We start from the raw sequence: 13,516 nt of genomic DNA, 5'->3' as shown, positions 1-13,516 counted from the left end.
AAAAAAAAAAAAAAAAAAAACCTGTTCTATAAAATGACCAATAGGCCAAGGGTTTCAAGCTCAGCAAGTGGAGAGCTGCAGAGCTCCATTAGCATCACCTCCTGGTACCCAAGCCTGGGCAGAGTGGGCCTCTCTTATGATAAAACCAGCACCTGTCTTCACACCTCTCTGTACAGGACATAAGCAGATGTTCAACCCAACAGAGGAAAGCCAGACATTTCTTCAGCTGACCACTCTGTGTCAAGACCACACATTGGTAGGCATGAAGTTGTTGGATAAGATTTCCTCCGTTCCCCATGGGGAATTGTCTTGCAGTAAGTTATTGGCCTTTTTCTTACATATTTTGGCCCTAAACAGGTCTCTCCCAGTCTCTCCAAAACTTGATTTGGGTCCTTGTTCCTGCTCTGGATACCTAGCCCTCCAGCAGGGGTTATAAGTTCTTGGTAGAAAGCCTTAACTTCACTGAAGAAAATTTAGAAAGTATGGATGAGTACCCCCAAATTTAAAACCATACAAAAAGGTAACCTTTACTCAACATGCTTATTTCACTCTTATATTGCCCTGCAAAGTGAATATTATTGTCCGCATTTTAGAAAGGAGACAAACTTTACCTTAGGAAAGCTGATCACATCTGTTAAGTGGCAGAGCTGGTGTTCAAACCCAGGCTGTGGATTTCAAAGCCTGTTTATTTTCCATGATGTCTAACTCATTATAGGCCTTCATTAGAATGTGTGATAGGTTCTTTTTTAAAAAATGACATTATACTCCATATAGTTTATAATTTTTTTACTTTATGAATATGCTGTCATTAACATTTTTCATGGCATTGAATATTCTCCTATATAACTTCTAATGGTTACACAGATTTCTCTTATATATAATGAAAAACTGTATTTTAGAATGGGAACAGTGGCCCATGCCTGTAATCCCAATGCTTTTGAGAGGCCGAGGGCAGAGGATAATTAGAGGGTAGGAGTCTGAGACCAATCTGGGCAATATAGTGAGACCCTGTCATTACAAATATTTTTAAAAACTTAGCGGGGCACGGTGGTGCACACCTGTAGTCCCAGCTACTTGAGAGGCTGAGGTAGGAGGATCCCTTGAGCCCAGGAGTTGGAGATTGCAGTGAGCTCTGATTGCAACACTGAACTCTAGCCTGGGCAACAGAGTGAGATCCATCTCTAAAAGAAATTTAAATAAAAATAGCCTTCTATATCTCTTCTCGGTCCAGTTCAGCAGTATTTACTGAGTGTCAACTGTGTGCCAGGCACTATAAGCACCTAGGATATGGTGTATAAGCAATTCCTGGAGCTCAGACTAGGGTCTTAATACACAGTAAGAGCCAGAGTGATGGGGTCAAGATAGAGTTCTGGAGGAAATGTTCAAACGAAGGCCTAAAGGATTCATTGTCAGGGATGCTTAGTAGTCAGGAGAACTGGAAAGGGCCCTGCAGATGCAAAAGCCCAGAGGTTGCAGCATGTTTTAAGGATGGAGACCTTTTTCGGTCCTCACATTGCAGGTGTTTTTCCCAGTTTGCCTTTTAATTGTGCTTACAGTGATTGTAGCATTTTTAAATCTGTACATGTCAGATCTTTCACTACTCTAGAAAGCCAGAACACCAAATGGCACTTGATTAGGCCCTGAGACCTTCCGCTGGGATAACCAGCAGAGAATGCCCTTGGATTCACGTTGGCAGGAACTCCATCAGTTTGTCTGCAGGAAGTTTCTCCATGTTTAGAAGGCGAGGGTGCTGTGTTCTCATTTTGGGGGCCTTCTGGGGATAGTCACTACATGATTGTCTTTGAGGATTGTGCTATGACTGAGAGAACTATTTGGATGTCACCAAGGGGCTGTCTCAGAGCTAGAGCTGCTGAGTTCACGGACCTTGGAGTGCTGGTGGGAGGGACCTCTCCAGACAGGCCCCTTCTCCACCAGGCCCTTTTTCCCTCCTGCCAGGCAGAGGTTGACAGTAGGCAGCCAGGGTTCCTAATCCTATCTTACCAGTGCCTACCCTCCCAGCCACAGAGCTCCTGATCCTGGCCCATCATTGCTTCACCCTGACGTGCCACATGGAGGGCATCATCCGAGTCCTACAGGCCGCCCGGATGCTCACAGATAACCACCTGGCCCCCAGTGAGGAGTATGGGCTGGTGGTAAGTAACCCCCTCAACCCGTCTCCATCCTGTGGAAACCTTTGAGAGGAGTAGGAAGGGTGGGGGCCAGCCCAGAGCTGTAGTTGTAGGAAGTTCTGCCCATCTGGATACCACTACCTACTTGAGAGTCGGCTGGGCAGCCCAACCCTCTGCTCCAAGTTAGGATTTCTGTCAGAATCAGAGGTTGCTCCAAAGGAACAAAAGGGAGAAGATCCCTGCCAGGTTCCGGGGCCATCCCACCTCCTTGTCAGGGCAGTTAACTTTTCTAGAGGGCTAAGACAGCTGCATTTTTCCCCAAAACAAGGTTTGAACCTTCCCCCCACCTCTGAATTGAAGTAAGTTGGCAACTCAGTTCCCATGTGCCTCCCTAAATTCTCTGGGCTTGAAACTGACCTGAGTGACTGAGCAAGCCACTGGGCCACTGTGATGAGTAGCGGTGAGAAGAGGAAGAGTGCCTGCCCAGGAGAATGGCACTTTAGCACTTGAGAGCCACATTTTTTTTTTTTTTTTTTTTTTTTTAAGACGGAGTCTCGCTCTGTCACCCAGGCTGGAGTGCAGTGGCCAGATCTCAGCTCACTGCAAGCTCCGCCTCCTGGGTTTACGCCATTCTCCTGCCTCAGCCTCCCAAGTAGCTGGGACTACAGGCACCCACCACCTCGCCCGGCTAGTTTTTTGTATTTTTTAGTAGAGACGGGGTTTCACCATGTTAGCCAGGATGGTCTCGATCTCCTGACCTCGTGATCCGCCCGTCTTGGCCTCCCAAAGTGCTGGGATTACAGGCTTGAGCCACCGCGCCCAGCCTGAGCGCCACATTTAAGGACAGCAAAGCCGGGTGTGGTGGCTCACACCTGTAATCCCAGCACTTTGGGAGGCCGAGGCAGGCGGATTGCCTGAGGTCAGGAGTTCGAGACCACCCTAACACGGTAAAACCCTGTCTCTTTACAAAAATTAGCCAGGCATGGTGGCGCACGCCTATAATCCCAGCTGCTCAGGAGGCTGAGGCAGGAGAATTGCTTGAACCTGGGAGGCGGAGGTTGCAGTGAGCTGAGGCTGTGCCACTGCACTCCAGCCTGGGTGACAGAGCAAGACTCCGTCTCAAAAAAAAAAAAAAGAAAAAAGAACAGCCAATGGTGGCCCAGTGACTGACATTTCTGAATTCTCCAGAGGCTCCCTGTTGGGTACGGGGGGCGGGGAGCAAAGCATGGTAGCCTGGAAATTAGCCCTTCTCCTCCTGGAGCTTGGCATCTGAAAGCAGCCACTGATGGTAGTGGTCTGGCTCAGAGAACTCCAGACTCCAGGTGATGCTGATGCGAGCTGTCCTCCCACTTCACAGGTACGGCTCCTCACTGGCATTGGAAGGTACAACGAGATGACATACATATTTGATTTGCTGCATAAAAAGCACTACTTTGAAGTGCTGATGAGGAAGAAGTTGGATCCGGTAGGTGCAAAGTAACAAGCTCCAGGATGGGGTGTACTGCTGACAATTCAGGAGCCTCAGTTTTTCTCGGGAATAATCTCAGTCATGCTAGACTCTTAGGAAAACGGAGGGAATGAATTGGGGACCTCCCCAAGACACACACTATCACCAGTGGCTTCAGATTCTGGTTCAGATCAGTCAGTGAATATGCTGATGCTATATGTATTTATATGTGTGTGTGTTTGTGTGTGTGTGTATATATATATATATATATATTTTTTTTTTGAGACGGAGTTTCGCTCTTGTTCTTGTTACCCAGGCTGGAGTGCAATGGTGTGATCTCAGCTCAACCTCTGCCCCCCGGGTTCAAGCGATTCTCCTGCCTCACCCTCCCAAGTAGCTGGGATTACAGGCCCGCGCCACCACGCCCGGCTAATTTTGTATTTTTAGTGGAGACGGGATTTATCCATGTTGGTCAGGCTAGTCTTGAACTCCCAACCTCAGGTGATCCACCCGTCTCGGCCTCCCAAAGTGCTGGGATTACACTATGCCCGGCCAGTGCTAAATACTGAAGAAAATAAGTTTGTCCTCCTCCACCTCAGCCTCTGTCACCTGCCTATACTGTCTTAAATGCCTTCTCTGGCAGGGGCAAAATCCCTGAGAGCCAGGCTGAAAGTGGATTGTCTAGCTGTGAGGTTGTTTGAGGGCTTTTAGAGTGGAGAGTTTTCAGGACACTGTGAAAAATTGTCTGCTAAGAGCCAGGTTAGGAATCAAACACGAAAGTTTAGACTAAAAAGCTGTGGAGCCATTTATGATGATGAACAGGAAGGCGGCTTGGAAGCAAAGGCCTGACTTGGTTAGGTCTTGGGTTCTGAGAGCCCGTCTGTCCTGAGTGTGCTCTGTGACACCAAGCATATCCCTCACAGTACCTGTTTCCAGATCATTTGTCTGGATGACTCATTGCTTCTGCTCATTTCACCTTTGGCTTCTGGGAACATGGGCCCAGCCAGGCAGGATTAAGAGACAAAGCAGAAAAAAATCTCTCTTTAATATTGGGCCGATTTCAGGACAGACCAATCTAGTCATCAAGTGAGGAGCAAGTCCTGGACATAGGTGCATCTTCAAGATCTCCTAGAGGGTTTTTTAAATTGTTTTTTAGGCAGTTTTCCTTCTGCATTTATATATTCCTTTAATAACTTTTCTGGTTACAAAACTAATGCATATTCCAGGTAAGACACTTGGAAAACAGAACACCACAGAAAAAGCCCTCAGTATCTATCCATCATCGGGAGACAGCCACTAACAATTTGGTATAGGTCCTTTCTTTGAACATGTACCCGAAAACATCTATATATAATTACATTTTAATAAAACTTATACAGTGAAGGTATGAAATATCCTGCTTTTCTCACTTAACAAAGTATATCATGACTATTTCCCAAATCAACAAATCATCTCCTACATAAGTTTTAATGGCTACATGGTATTCTCTTCCCCTGATTTTGGTTATCTGGATTATTTCTAATTGTTTGCTATTAAATATCCCTGTTACATTCATCTTCTCTGCTTATCTCTTTAGGGATAGATTCCTAGAAATTGAATTGTTAGATCAGCTTATGCGAGTGTATTTTTAAGGCTTCTCCCTTTAGAAAAGTTTCGCCTTTCACACTCCCAACAGGAAAGCGCACATGCCTGTTTCCTCATACTTGGGACAGCATAAAACTTGTATTCATTCTCATTTTTGCTCCTCTCTTCCTTTTTCTTGGGAGTTTTTAAGGAATGCAGAACCAGATGACTCAGCTAGTCCTGTCTGCCTTGCAGTCCCTGACTGACACCTTGCTATTCCCTTTTATTCTTGGCAGAGTGGTACCCTGAAGACAGCCCTGCTGGACTACATCAAACGCTGCCGTCCTGGAGACAGTGAGAAGCACAATATGATTGCCCTGTGCTTCAGCATGTGCCGGGAGATTGGCGAGAACCACGAGGCAGCTGCCCGCATCCAACTGAAACTGATTGAGTCTCAGCCCTGGGGTGAGTGAGGTCACAGCAGCACTACCAGAACAGTGCTGCTAGCCGGGTAAAATGCTTTATCCCCAGGCTGGGGTGCAGTGGCATGATCTCAGCTCACTGCAAACTCTGCCTCCCGGGTTTAAGTGAATTCTTCTGCCTCAGCCTCCCAAGTAGCTGGGACTACAGGCATGCGCCACCACACCTGGGTAACTTGTATTTTTGTTTGTTTTTTGAGACGGAGTCTCGCACTGTCACCCAGGCTGGAGTGCAATGGTGTGATCTCAGCTCACTGCAGCTTCCGCCTCCCAGGTTCAAATGATTCTCCCGCCTCAGCCTCCCAAGTAGCTGGGATTACAGGCAACTGCCACCATACCTGGCTAATTTTTTGTGTTTTTAATAGAGACAGGGTTTGACTATGTTGGCCAGGCTGGTCTTAAACTCCTGACCTCGTGATCCACCCACCTTGGCCTCCCAAAGTGCTGGGATTACAGGCATGAGCCACCACACCCGGCCCTGGGTAAAATTCTTACAGCAAAGGATGAGCCCATGAGATTGGCTATTAGAAGAATCTTGAGGTAGGTGGCCCAGTGCGGTGGCTCATGCCTGTAATCCTAGCACTTTGGGAGGCCGAGGCAGGTGGATTGCCTGAGCTCAGGAGTTCAAGACCAGCCTGGGCAACATGGTGCAACCCTGTCTCTACTAAAATACAAAAAAAATGAGCCGGGTGTGACAGTGTGCACCTGTAATCCCAGCCACTTGGGAGGCTGAAGCAGGTGAATCACTTGAACCCAGGAGGTAGAGGTTGCAGTGAGCCAAGACTGCACCATTACACTCCAGCCTGGGTGACAAAGAGAGACTCTGTCTCAAAAAATATATATATTTTTGAGGCGGATATGTCGCTCAGCAGGAACCCCACTTGGGCAGACAGATGTAACAGAGACTTGGAAAACATTTGCACCTTAGGATTATACTCTTGGATCTATATAGCCTGTATATCCAGGGTATCATTCACCAGGAACTAACATGCATGTTGATACCATGTAAGTCTTCCTTGATGTTTCGGAGAAATGAGGCATTAGAGGGGGCAGTGAATCCTACTTCAGAGTGAAGTTACAATAGGCATATGCATTTCCGGCCCAGTAACCTTTATCTGAGTGAGGTGTTCCTGCCTCGCTGTGAACATGGCTGGGATGTTTCTATTCTAGCCCCCATCACTATGAGTGGGATGATAACAGTCGGCTTTGGGAGTCAGACTTGGCAAATCTTTATTTCCCCTACAGAGGACAGTCTCAAGGATGGGCACCAGCTGAAGCAACTGCTGCTGAAGGCCCTGACTCTGATGCTGGATGCAGCAGAGAGTTATGCCAAGGTAACCAAAGGCTTTTTCCAGACTGGCCTTAGGACTTGCTGTCTATAGTAAAATTCTTTCCTTTTGTCCTTGGGCTCTTCCAAGGGAAGGGGGAGGGCATCATAGGCCAACCAGGAACAGAAAGGGTGAATACTCTTGTGAGGGTTCACACAGGAGGTAACAACTACGTCTTTCTCTACGTGTGCCTCTCTCCACCCTTGTTCCTCAGGACTCCTGTGTGCGACAGGCCCAGCACTGTCAGCGGCTCACCAAGTTGATAACTCTGCAGATTCACTTTCTGAACACTGGCCAGAACACCATGCTCATCAACTTGGGCCGCCACAAGCTAATGGACTGTATTCTGGCCCTACCTCGGTTCTACCAGGTGAGCAAGAAAGCAAACTCTAGGCAGCACTGCTAGCATTCTTTCTCCTTCTGTCCCACTCATGGAACCAGAGGTAAGGTCTCAGGGCTAGTGACAGAACCAGGACAGTCCAGTTCTGACTTAACTGATACCAACAGAAAATGTCAATTTGATGTATTTCTCTCTAGTATGTTGTTGGGCAGAGGTTAGAGAATGGTAAGATAGTGCTGTCTCCCTTTCCTGTGCTATTAAGACAGCAGAGAGGCAGACACCTTTGGCCCTTTAGACTATCTGTCCCCAGCCTCCAGGCTGCGGACTGGTACTGGTCCATGGCCTGCTGGGAACCAGGCCGCACAGCAGGTGAGCACCAAGCAAGCATTACTGGCCTGAGCACCACCTCCCGTCAGATCAGCAACAGGACTATATTTTTATAGGAGTATAAACCTTGTTTTGAACTGCACATCCAAGGGCTCCTTATGAAAATCTAATGCCTGATGATTTGAGGTGGAACATTTTCATCCCAAAACCATCCTTCCCAGTCTGTCATTGATGCCAAAAAGGTTGGAGACCACTGTCTTAAGACAGTTGAGGTTCAGAGTAATACTCTTGCTAGTGGTCCTGCAAGAACCTCCTAGCCCTAGCAGTTACAGAATGGCACACTCAGGTTAGTAGAGGAAGTCAGGGAGATTGGTTCTCGCCCTTTAAAGAAGTGAATTATCAGGGAATCAGCCCTTTCACTGTTCCTTATACTGCTGAGTTAATGGGAGTGATATATTCTTAGCAGTCTTAATTCATTGTGAGGAAGATTAAAAACACTGAAAGCTGGGCATGGTGGCACATGCCTATAGTCCCACATATGCAGGAGGCTGAGGCGGGAGGATCCTGAGCCCAGGAATTTCTGGTCCAGCCTGGGCAACATAGTGAGACCATGTCTCTTTTTTAAAAAAGGTTTAAGATAATTTGGGGATTTATGGGAGAGAAAATGCCAAACACACACCAGACTTTTCACCACCTCCGATACATAGAGCCTTTTTACATAATTGGTAATGATCACATTCACTACACGAGTGAGTATACAGTATTGTTTTCTACAACAGTTTGTTTTTGATTTTACATCAGATGGGCTCTGATGGTGTCCTTCTTCACTTCTCTCCTTTTAAGGCTTCTATTGTGGCTGAGGCCTATGATTTTGTTCCAGATTGGGCTGAAATTTTATACCAGCAAGTGATACTTAAAGGAGACTTTAATTACTTGGAAGAATTTAAGCAGCAAAGGTTATTAAAGTCCAGTATATTTGAAGAGATTTCCAAAAAGTAAGTATTAAAAGCTGACTGTAAACATTTATCCTTGCCTCTGCTTTGAGGTGAGACAAGTGTTAAGAATTTTATGGCTAAGCACACCATGCCTTTAGATTACCTCTACTTAAAATGGCAAAGCAATATCAAGAATCCTTATTGGGAAGAGTCTTTTAACAGATTTATGCAAACAGATGAACAAGAACAGTTTGCTTATAGTGCTTTGTACTTTAAAATGGGAGGATAGCTACTCATTGCCAAAAACCTAAAACAATGGCCAGGCACAGTGGCTCACGCCTGTAATCCGAGCACTATGGGAGGCTGAGGTGGGAGGATCACTTGAGGTCAGGAGTTCAAGACCAGCCTCACCAACATGGTGAAACCCTGTCTCTACTGAAAATGTAAAAACTAGCTGGGTGTGGTGGTGGGCGCCTATAGTCCCAGCTACTTGGGAGGCTGAGGCAGGAGAATCGCTTGAACCTGGGGGCAGAGGCTGCATTAAGCCGAGATCGTGCCACTATACTCCAGCCTGGCAACAGTGTATGACTCTTACCACAAAAAACACTAAAACATCAGAGGTGCCTTTTGGAGTACTAAACTTAACTCTATAAGGTGAGCATTAACATACTCATTTTTAATAAAGTATTTTATCAAGCACCCACAATACTAGTCTGAGATAACCCAGACTCCAGCACTGTCTCCTCTATAGGTAATAGTAAGTGGTACTTCAGAGCTGACAGCCCTCACTCAAAATACAATATCCTAAGGTGGGCACAGTGGTACACACTTGTAGTCCTAGTTACTTAGGAGGCTGCAAGAGAAGCACTTGAGCCCAGGAGTTCACACCTCTGAAAAGCCACTGTACTCCAGCCTGGGTAACACAGTGAGACCTCCATCTTTTATTTAAAAGAAAAGAAAAGGAAAAAAAAAAAAAAAAAAAAAACGGGCAGGCACAGTGATTCACGCCTGTAATCCAAGCACTTTAGGAGGCTGAGGCTGGCAGGTAACTTGAGGCCAGGAGTTCAACACCAGCCTAGCCAACATAACAGAACCCTGTCTCTACTAAAATTACAAAAATTAGCCAGGGTGATGACACATACCTGTAATCCCAGCTATCAGGAAGCTGAGGCACAAGAATCACTTGAACCCAGCAGGCAGAGGTTGCAGTGAGCCAAGACTGCTCCACTGCACTCCAGCCTGGGCAACAGAGTAAGACTCTGTCTCAAACAAAACAAAAAAACAACAGTTATCTTAACCTGTACATTATGTTTCTTTATCTAGATATAAACAACATCAGCCTACTGACATGGTCATGGAAAACCTGAAGAAATTACTCACATATTGTGAAGATGTTTACCTGTATTACAAGTTGGCATATGAACACAAGTTTTATGAAACTGTAAATGTGCTTCTGAAGGACCCTCAGACAGGTTGCTGTCTAAAGGACATGCTAGCAGGTTAGATGATTTCATAGGTGCCTGTTTTCTTGTACTGTTAGCAGGTTCTGACAGATATGATGAGTAGAATAATGCATTGGAGATTTTTGTTAAAGTTGAACAATCCCGGTACTGTACCATATCAGTCCTTTGTGGGTAGTAGGCAGCAAATGAGAAACTTTTCAGAAGGAAATTCCTATTTGAAATGGACTGATTTTAGATGACTGTTCATCTATACCATTTTATATAGATACTAGTATTAAGATCAAAAGCTTCCTCTTCCTCAGGACAGCTTCTACTTTAGATGATCCAACAGTAATTAAAGAATATACCTGTACCTGCAGATTCCAGTTTCAAAGAAATTTAATATTATTTACACAGTTAAGGAACAGGTGATACATTTTCATTTGTTAGAAACTGATCTTTCTGTAATAAAATAGATTTTCAATTCAGTGTATGTCATTATTACTGCTAAGGAAATCTTAGCCCTTGTCTGCCTTAAAAGAATCTTTATTTACTGTAATTATTGCTATGTAGTCACTACTTTTTGTTAATTCCTCAAATCACTCAGATGGTCTTGTTTTCCACTTAGTAAGTAGTCTACAGAGCTTTGACGTTCCTATTTCCTATATAAGAGAAATTTAAAACATTTTTTGTTCTTTCTGTCTTAGGGGAATAAAAAAACACTAACCACACATTTGGTTAAACTGCTTAGGAGAAGACATAATAACGATTCCCCAATCTATACTTAACAGCCATAAACCTGAGTTATAGGCTCAGTTACTCCAAATAAATAGTTCTTATAGGTACTTAATTAGGCCTTACTATCTAAATAACAAAATAATTTCCCCAAATAAATAAGAGGAAGGCAGCCCTATACCTTTGTTGCTCTATGGTGACATTATTAAGGACCTGGCAAATCACTCATTTTAAAGCTGTAACTATGTCAAGCATTTATTAAGATTTAGTATGTAGAGAACTGTAATCCCAAGAGCTGTGTTCTATACTCTCAAAAAGTATCTCTTGGGAGGTAACACAAAATTTAAGTCCTCACAATAGTGATTTTATTAAATTAGTTGCTTTATAAAACATTGCAGATGTCATAATTGTTAACATAACAATTTACCAAACTGTAGTTAACTGGTGCAGTTTGCTGAGCATGTTTTATAAAGGAAAGGAAATGCCAAAACCCTGGTAAAGTTGTTCCATTGCAGCCTAAGAGAACAAAGATTTGTTTCTCAGACACTTAAATCAGTCAAATAAAAATAAGTTTCCCTCCCCCACCTGAAGCACTTCATCAGTAGAAATAGCCTGATAAGTAACTAGACAGTCTTTGCACTGAAGAGATTCCACAACATGTAATGCAATAATGGAAAGGTTACCTTCTTTAGCTTCAAAGTTGGAGGGTTTTGGTCATTTTAATTTTATATCAAACTAGTGCTTTTCAGCCGCAGTATCTTCACTCTGAGATAAGCAGTCTTCTTCACAATGTATTTTTAATATCCTGATGTTCAATTTTAAGACAAAGCAATTTTAATACTAGGTGCACACCACATGCCCTTGCTGCAAACTGCTTTTCTTGACAAGTTACGAAGTAGTTCAAGGAGGTATGGTTAAGGCTGTATTACTGAATGGTGCTGGTAAATACTACACAGTTTTTTTGTCATGTTGCAACCTTTTGTTTCCAATTTATTTAGTGACTGCTGCTATGAAATCAGATAGCAACAATGACAACATTATTAGGTTTGTTTTGAACTATGATTTAGTAGCAACTTAGGTTCCAATTTTAACCCCTTGGCAGCAAGATCCAAGTTCCCTCATTTGCACATTAGCACCTAAGTGTCAAGGGGTTAAATAACCAGCACAAAATATACCGCACTTCTGATTGTAGCATTTGGCAGAACTGAAAGGAAAGGAAGTTGTGCTACATGTTCAAGGGATTGTGGGCAACATAAAGATGATACCAAGAAAAGATAAAATGTCACATGAAGTCTTCATAGTCTTGTACATATCCTCCATCATAACCACCATAATCTGCCAGATCATCTTTCATGGTGGCTTTTAATCCCCCTCCAGGAACCACACCTTTCTTCTTCTTTTTGGCTTTGCTTTGCTAAAGATGAAAGAGAGTTAATTCATGAAACTTTATGTGCTATGGGCATCTTACCTGGTATAGCAACCCTCATAGACACACAAAAACCTTTGGTCCCAGACACACTAGTTCCGTAAGGGACAACCAAGCCTACATGTTTTGGACCTGAACAGGTCTCTAAAAGGTCTCCCAGAGTCAGTCTCTCCAAAACTTGATCTGGGTCCTTGTTCCTGCTCTGGATACCTAGCCCACCAGCAGGGGTTATAAGTTATTGGTAGAAAGCCTCAACTTCACTGAAGCAAATTTAGAAAAGTGTGAATAAGTACCCCCCAACTTAAACTCACAAAGCTAACCTTTACTTGACATACTTCTCTTACTTTTATAAATATTCTGCAAAGTGAGTATTATTGTCCCTGTTTTAGAAGGGAGAAAACTGAAGCTTAGAAAAGCTGATTTACCTATAGCTATTGAGTGGCAGAGCCAGTATATGAACCCAATCTATGATTTCAGCAATTTCTATGAACTCAGAAAAGGGGAACATGTCTGGAAACAAAAGGACAGTAATAGCACCCATACTCCTGTTCCAGTCTAACTTAAATGGTATTGGTGAGTTGCTTGACTTTTAATTAGGACAGGCTCCTATTACATTTGTTGAATGTTAGACCTATAACCCCACTCTAATTTAATACACATTTCCCTACACAGCTTGCTCTTACCTTTTCTTGCTTCTGTTTTTCACTGCAAAGCACAGTCAGTGAATTGGTAATTTTTTTCAAGTCATCAATTTCCACTTAAAAAAAAAAGGGCATACCATTAAATGTGAATTTTTAAGCATTTTGAAAACTTAAAGCTAAATATATACATTCCACATATATCTATATATCCCAAAATGTACATTCCAAAAGTGTTATGAGAAATCCAATTTATTCATTGTTAAACTTCAGTAACTATGAAAGGACCATGAATTTCTTCTTTTTAAACATAAGGTGGCCGGGCACAGTGGCACATGCCTGTAATCCCAACACTTTGGGAGGCCTAGGTGGGTGGATCACTTAAGCTCAGGAATTCGAGACCAGCTTGGGCAACACAGCTAGACCCAGTCTCTTGAAAATAAAATTTATTTATAATGATGACCTGTAATCACCAACACACCACTGTTCAACCGAAGAGAAACTGTCTTTTATAGCTCACAATGCTTCCTACTGTCCTTCCTTAGTCTAAACAAATGGGAGAGGATAACATGCCCTTCCATTAACATACCCCCAGTAATCAGTGAGAACAGACAAATAAACATGGAATGACAAGTATTATTATTTATATTATTTTTTATTTTTTGAGATGGAATCTCACTCTGTTGCCCAGGCTGGAGTGCAGTGGTGCCATCTCAGATCACTGCAA

General features: G+C 43.7%; 2 protein-coding genes across 2 annotated transcripts in view; one reads left to right on the top strand and one right to left on the bottom strand.

The window, feature by feature from the left end:
* SPG11 (spastic paraplegia 11 (autosomal recessive)) overlaps window positions 1-10,478 on the top strand; it is a 121,616-nt gene extending 111,138 nt beyond the window's left edge. The window contains exons 31-38 of the mRNA XM_011992084.1: window positions 177-314; window positions 2,020-2,153; window positions 3,487-3,594; window positions 5,436-5,604; window positions 6,864-6,952; window positions 7,161-7,316; window positions 8,457-8,608; window positions 9,872-10,478. Of these exons, the coding sequence (XP_011847474.1) occupies window positions 177-314; window positions 2,020-2,153; window positions 3,487-3,594; window positions 5,436-5,604; window positions 6,864-6,952; window positions 7,161-7,316; window positions 8,457-8,608; window positions 9,872-10,052 (1,127 nt within the window). The 3' untranslated portion in view covers window positions 10,053-10,478. The remainder of the gene's footprint in view (window positions 1-176; window positions 315-2,019; window positions 2,154-3,486; window positions 3,595-5,435; window positions 5,605-6,863; window positions 6,953-7,160; window positions 7,317-8,456; window positions 8,609-9,871) is intronic.
* A 589-nt stretch (window positions 10,479-11,067) lies between these two features.
* Window positions 11,068-13,516, bottom strand: part of EIF3J (eukaryotic translation initiation factor 3, subunit J) — a 16,600-nt gene continuing 14,151 nt past the window's right edge. The window contains exons 6-7 of the mRNA XM_011992112.1: window positions 12,835-12,908; window positions 11,068-12,139 (exon numbers count right to left, since the gene is read on the bottom strand). Of these exons, the coding sequence (XP_011847502.1) occupies window positions 12,008-12,139; window positions 12,835-12,908 (206 nt within the window). The 3' untranslated portion in view covers window positions 11,068-12,007. The remainder of the gene's footprint in view (window positions 12,140-12,834; window positions 12,909-13,516) is intronic.

Source organism: Mandrillus leucophaeus, unplaced genomic scaffold (assembly GCF_000951045.1).
Source record: "Mandrillus leucophaeus isolate KB7577 unplaced genomic scaffold, Mleu.le_1.0 Scaffold402, whole genome shotgun sequence".
NCBI classification, from domain to species: Eukaryota; Metazoa; Chordata; class Mammalia; order Primates; family Cercopithecidae; genus Mandrillus; species Mandrillus leucophaeus.
The sequence above is the reverse complement of the archived record's forward strand: the minus strand, read 5'-3'. Positions and strand labels throughout refer to the sequence as shown.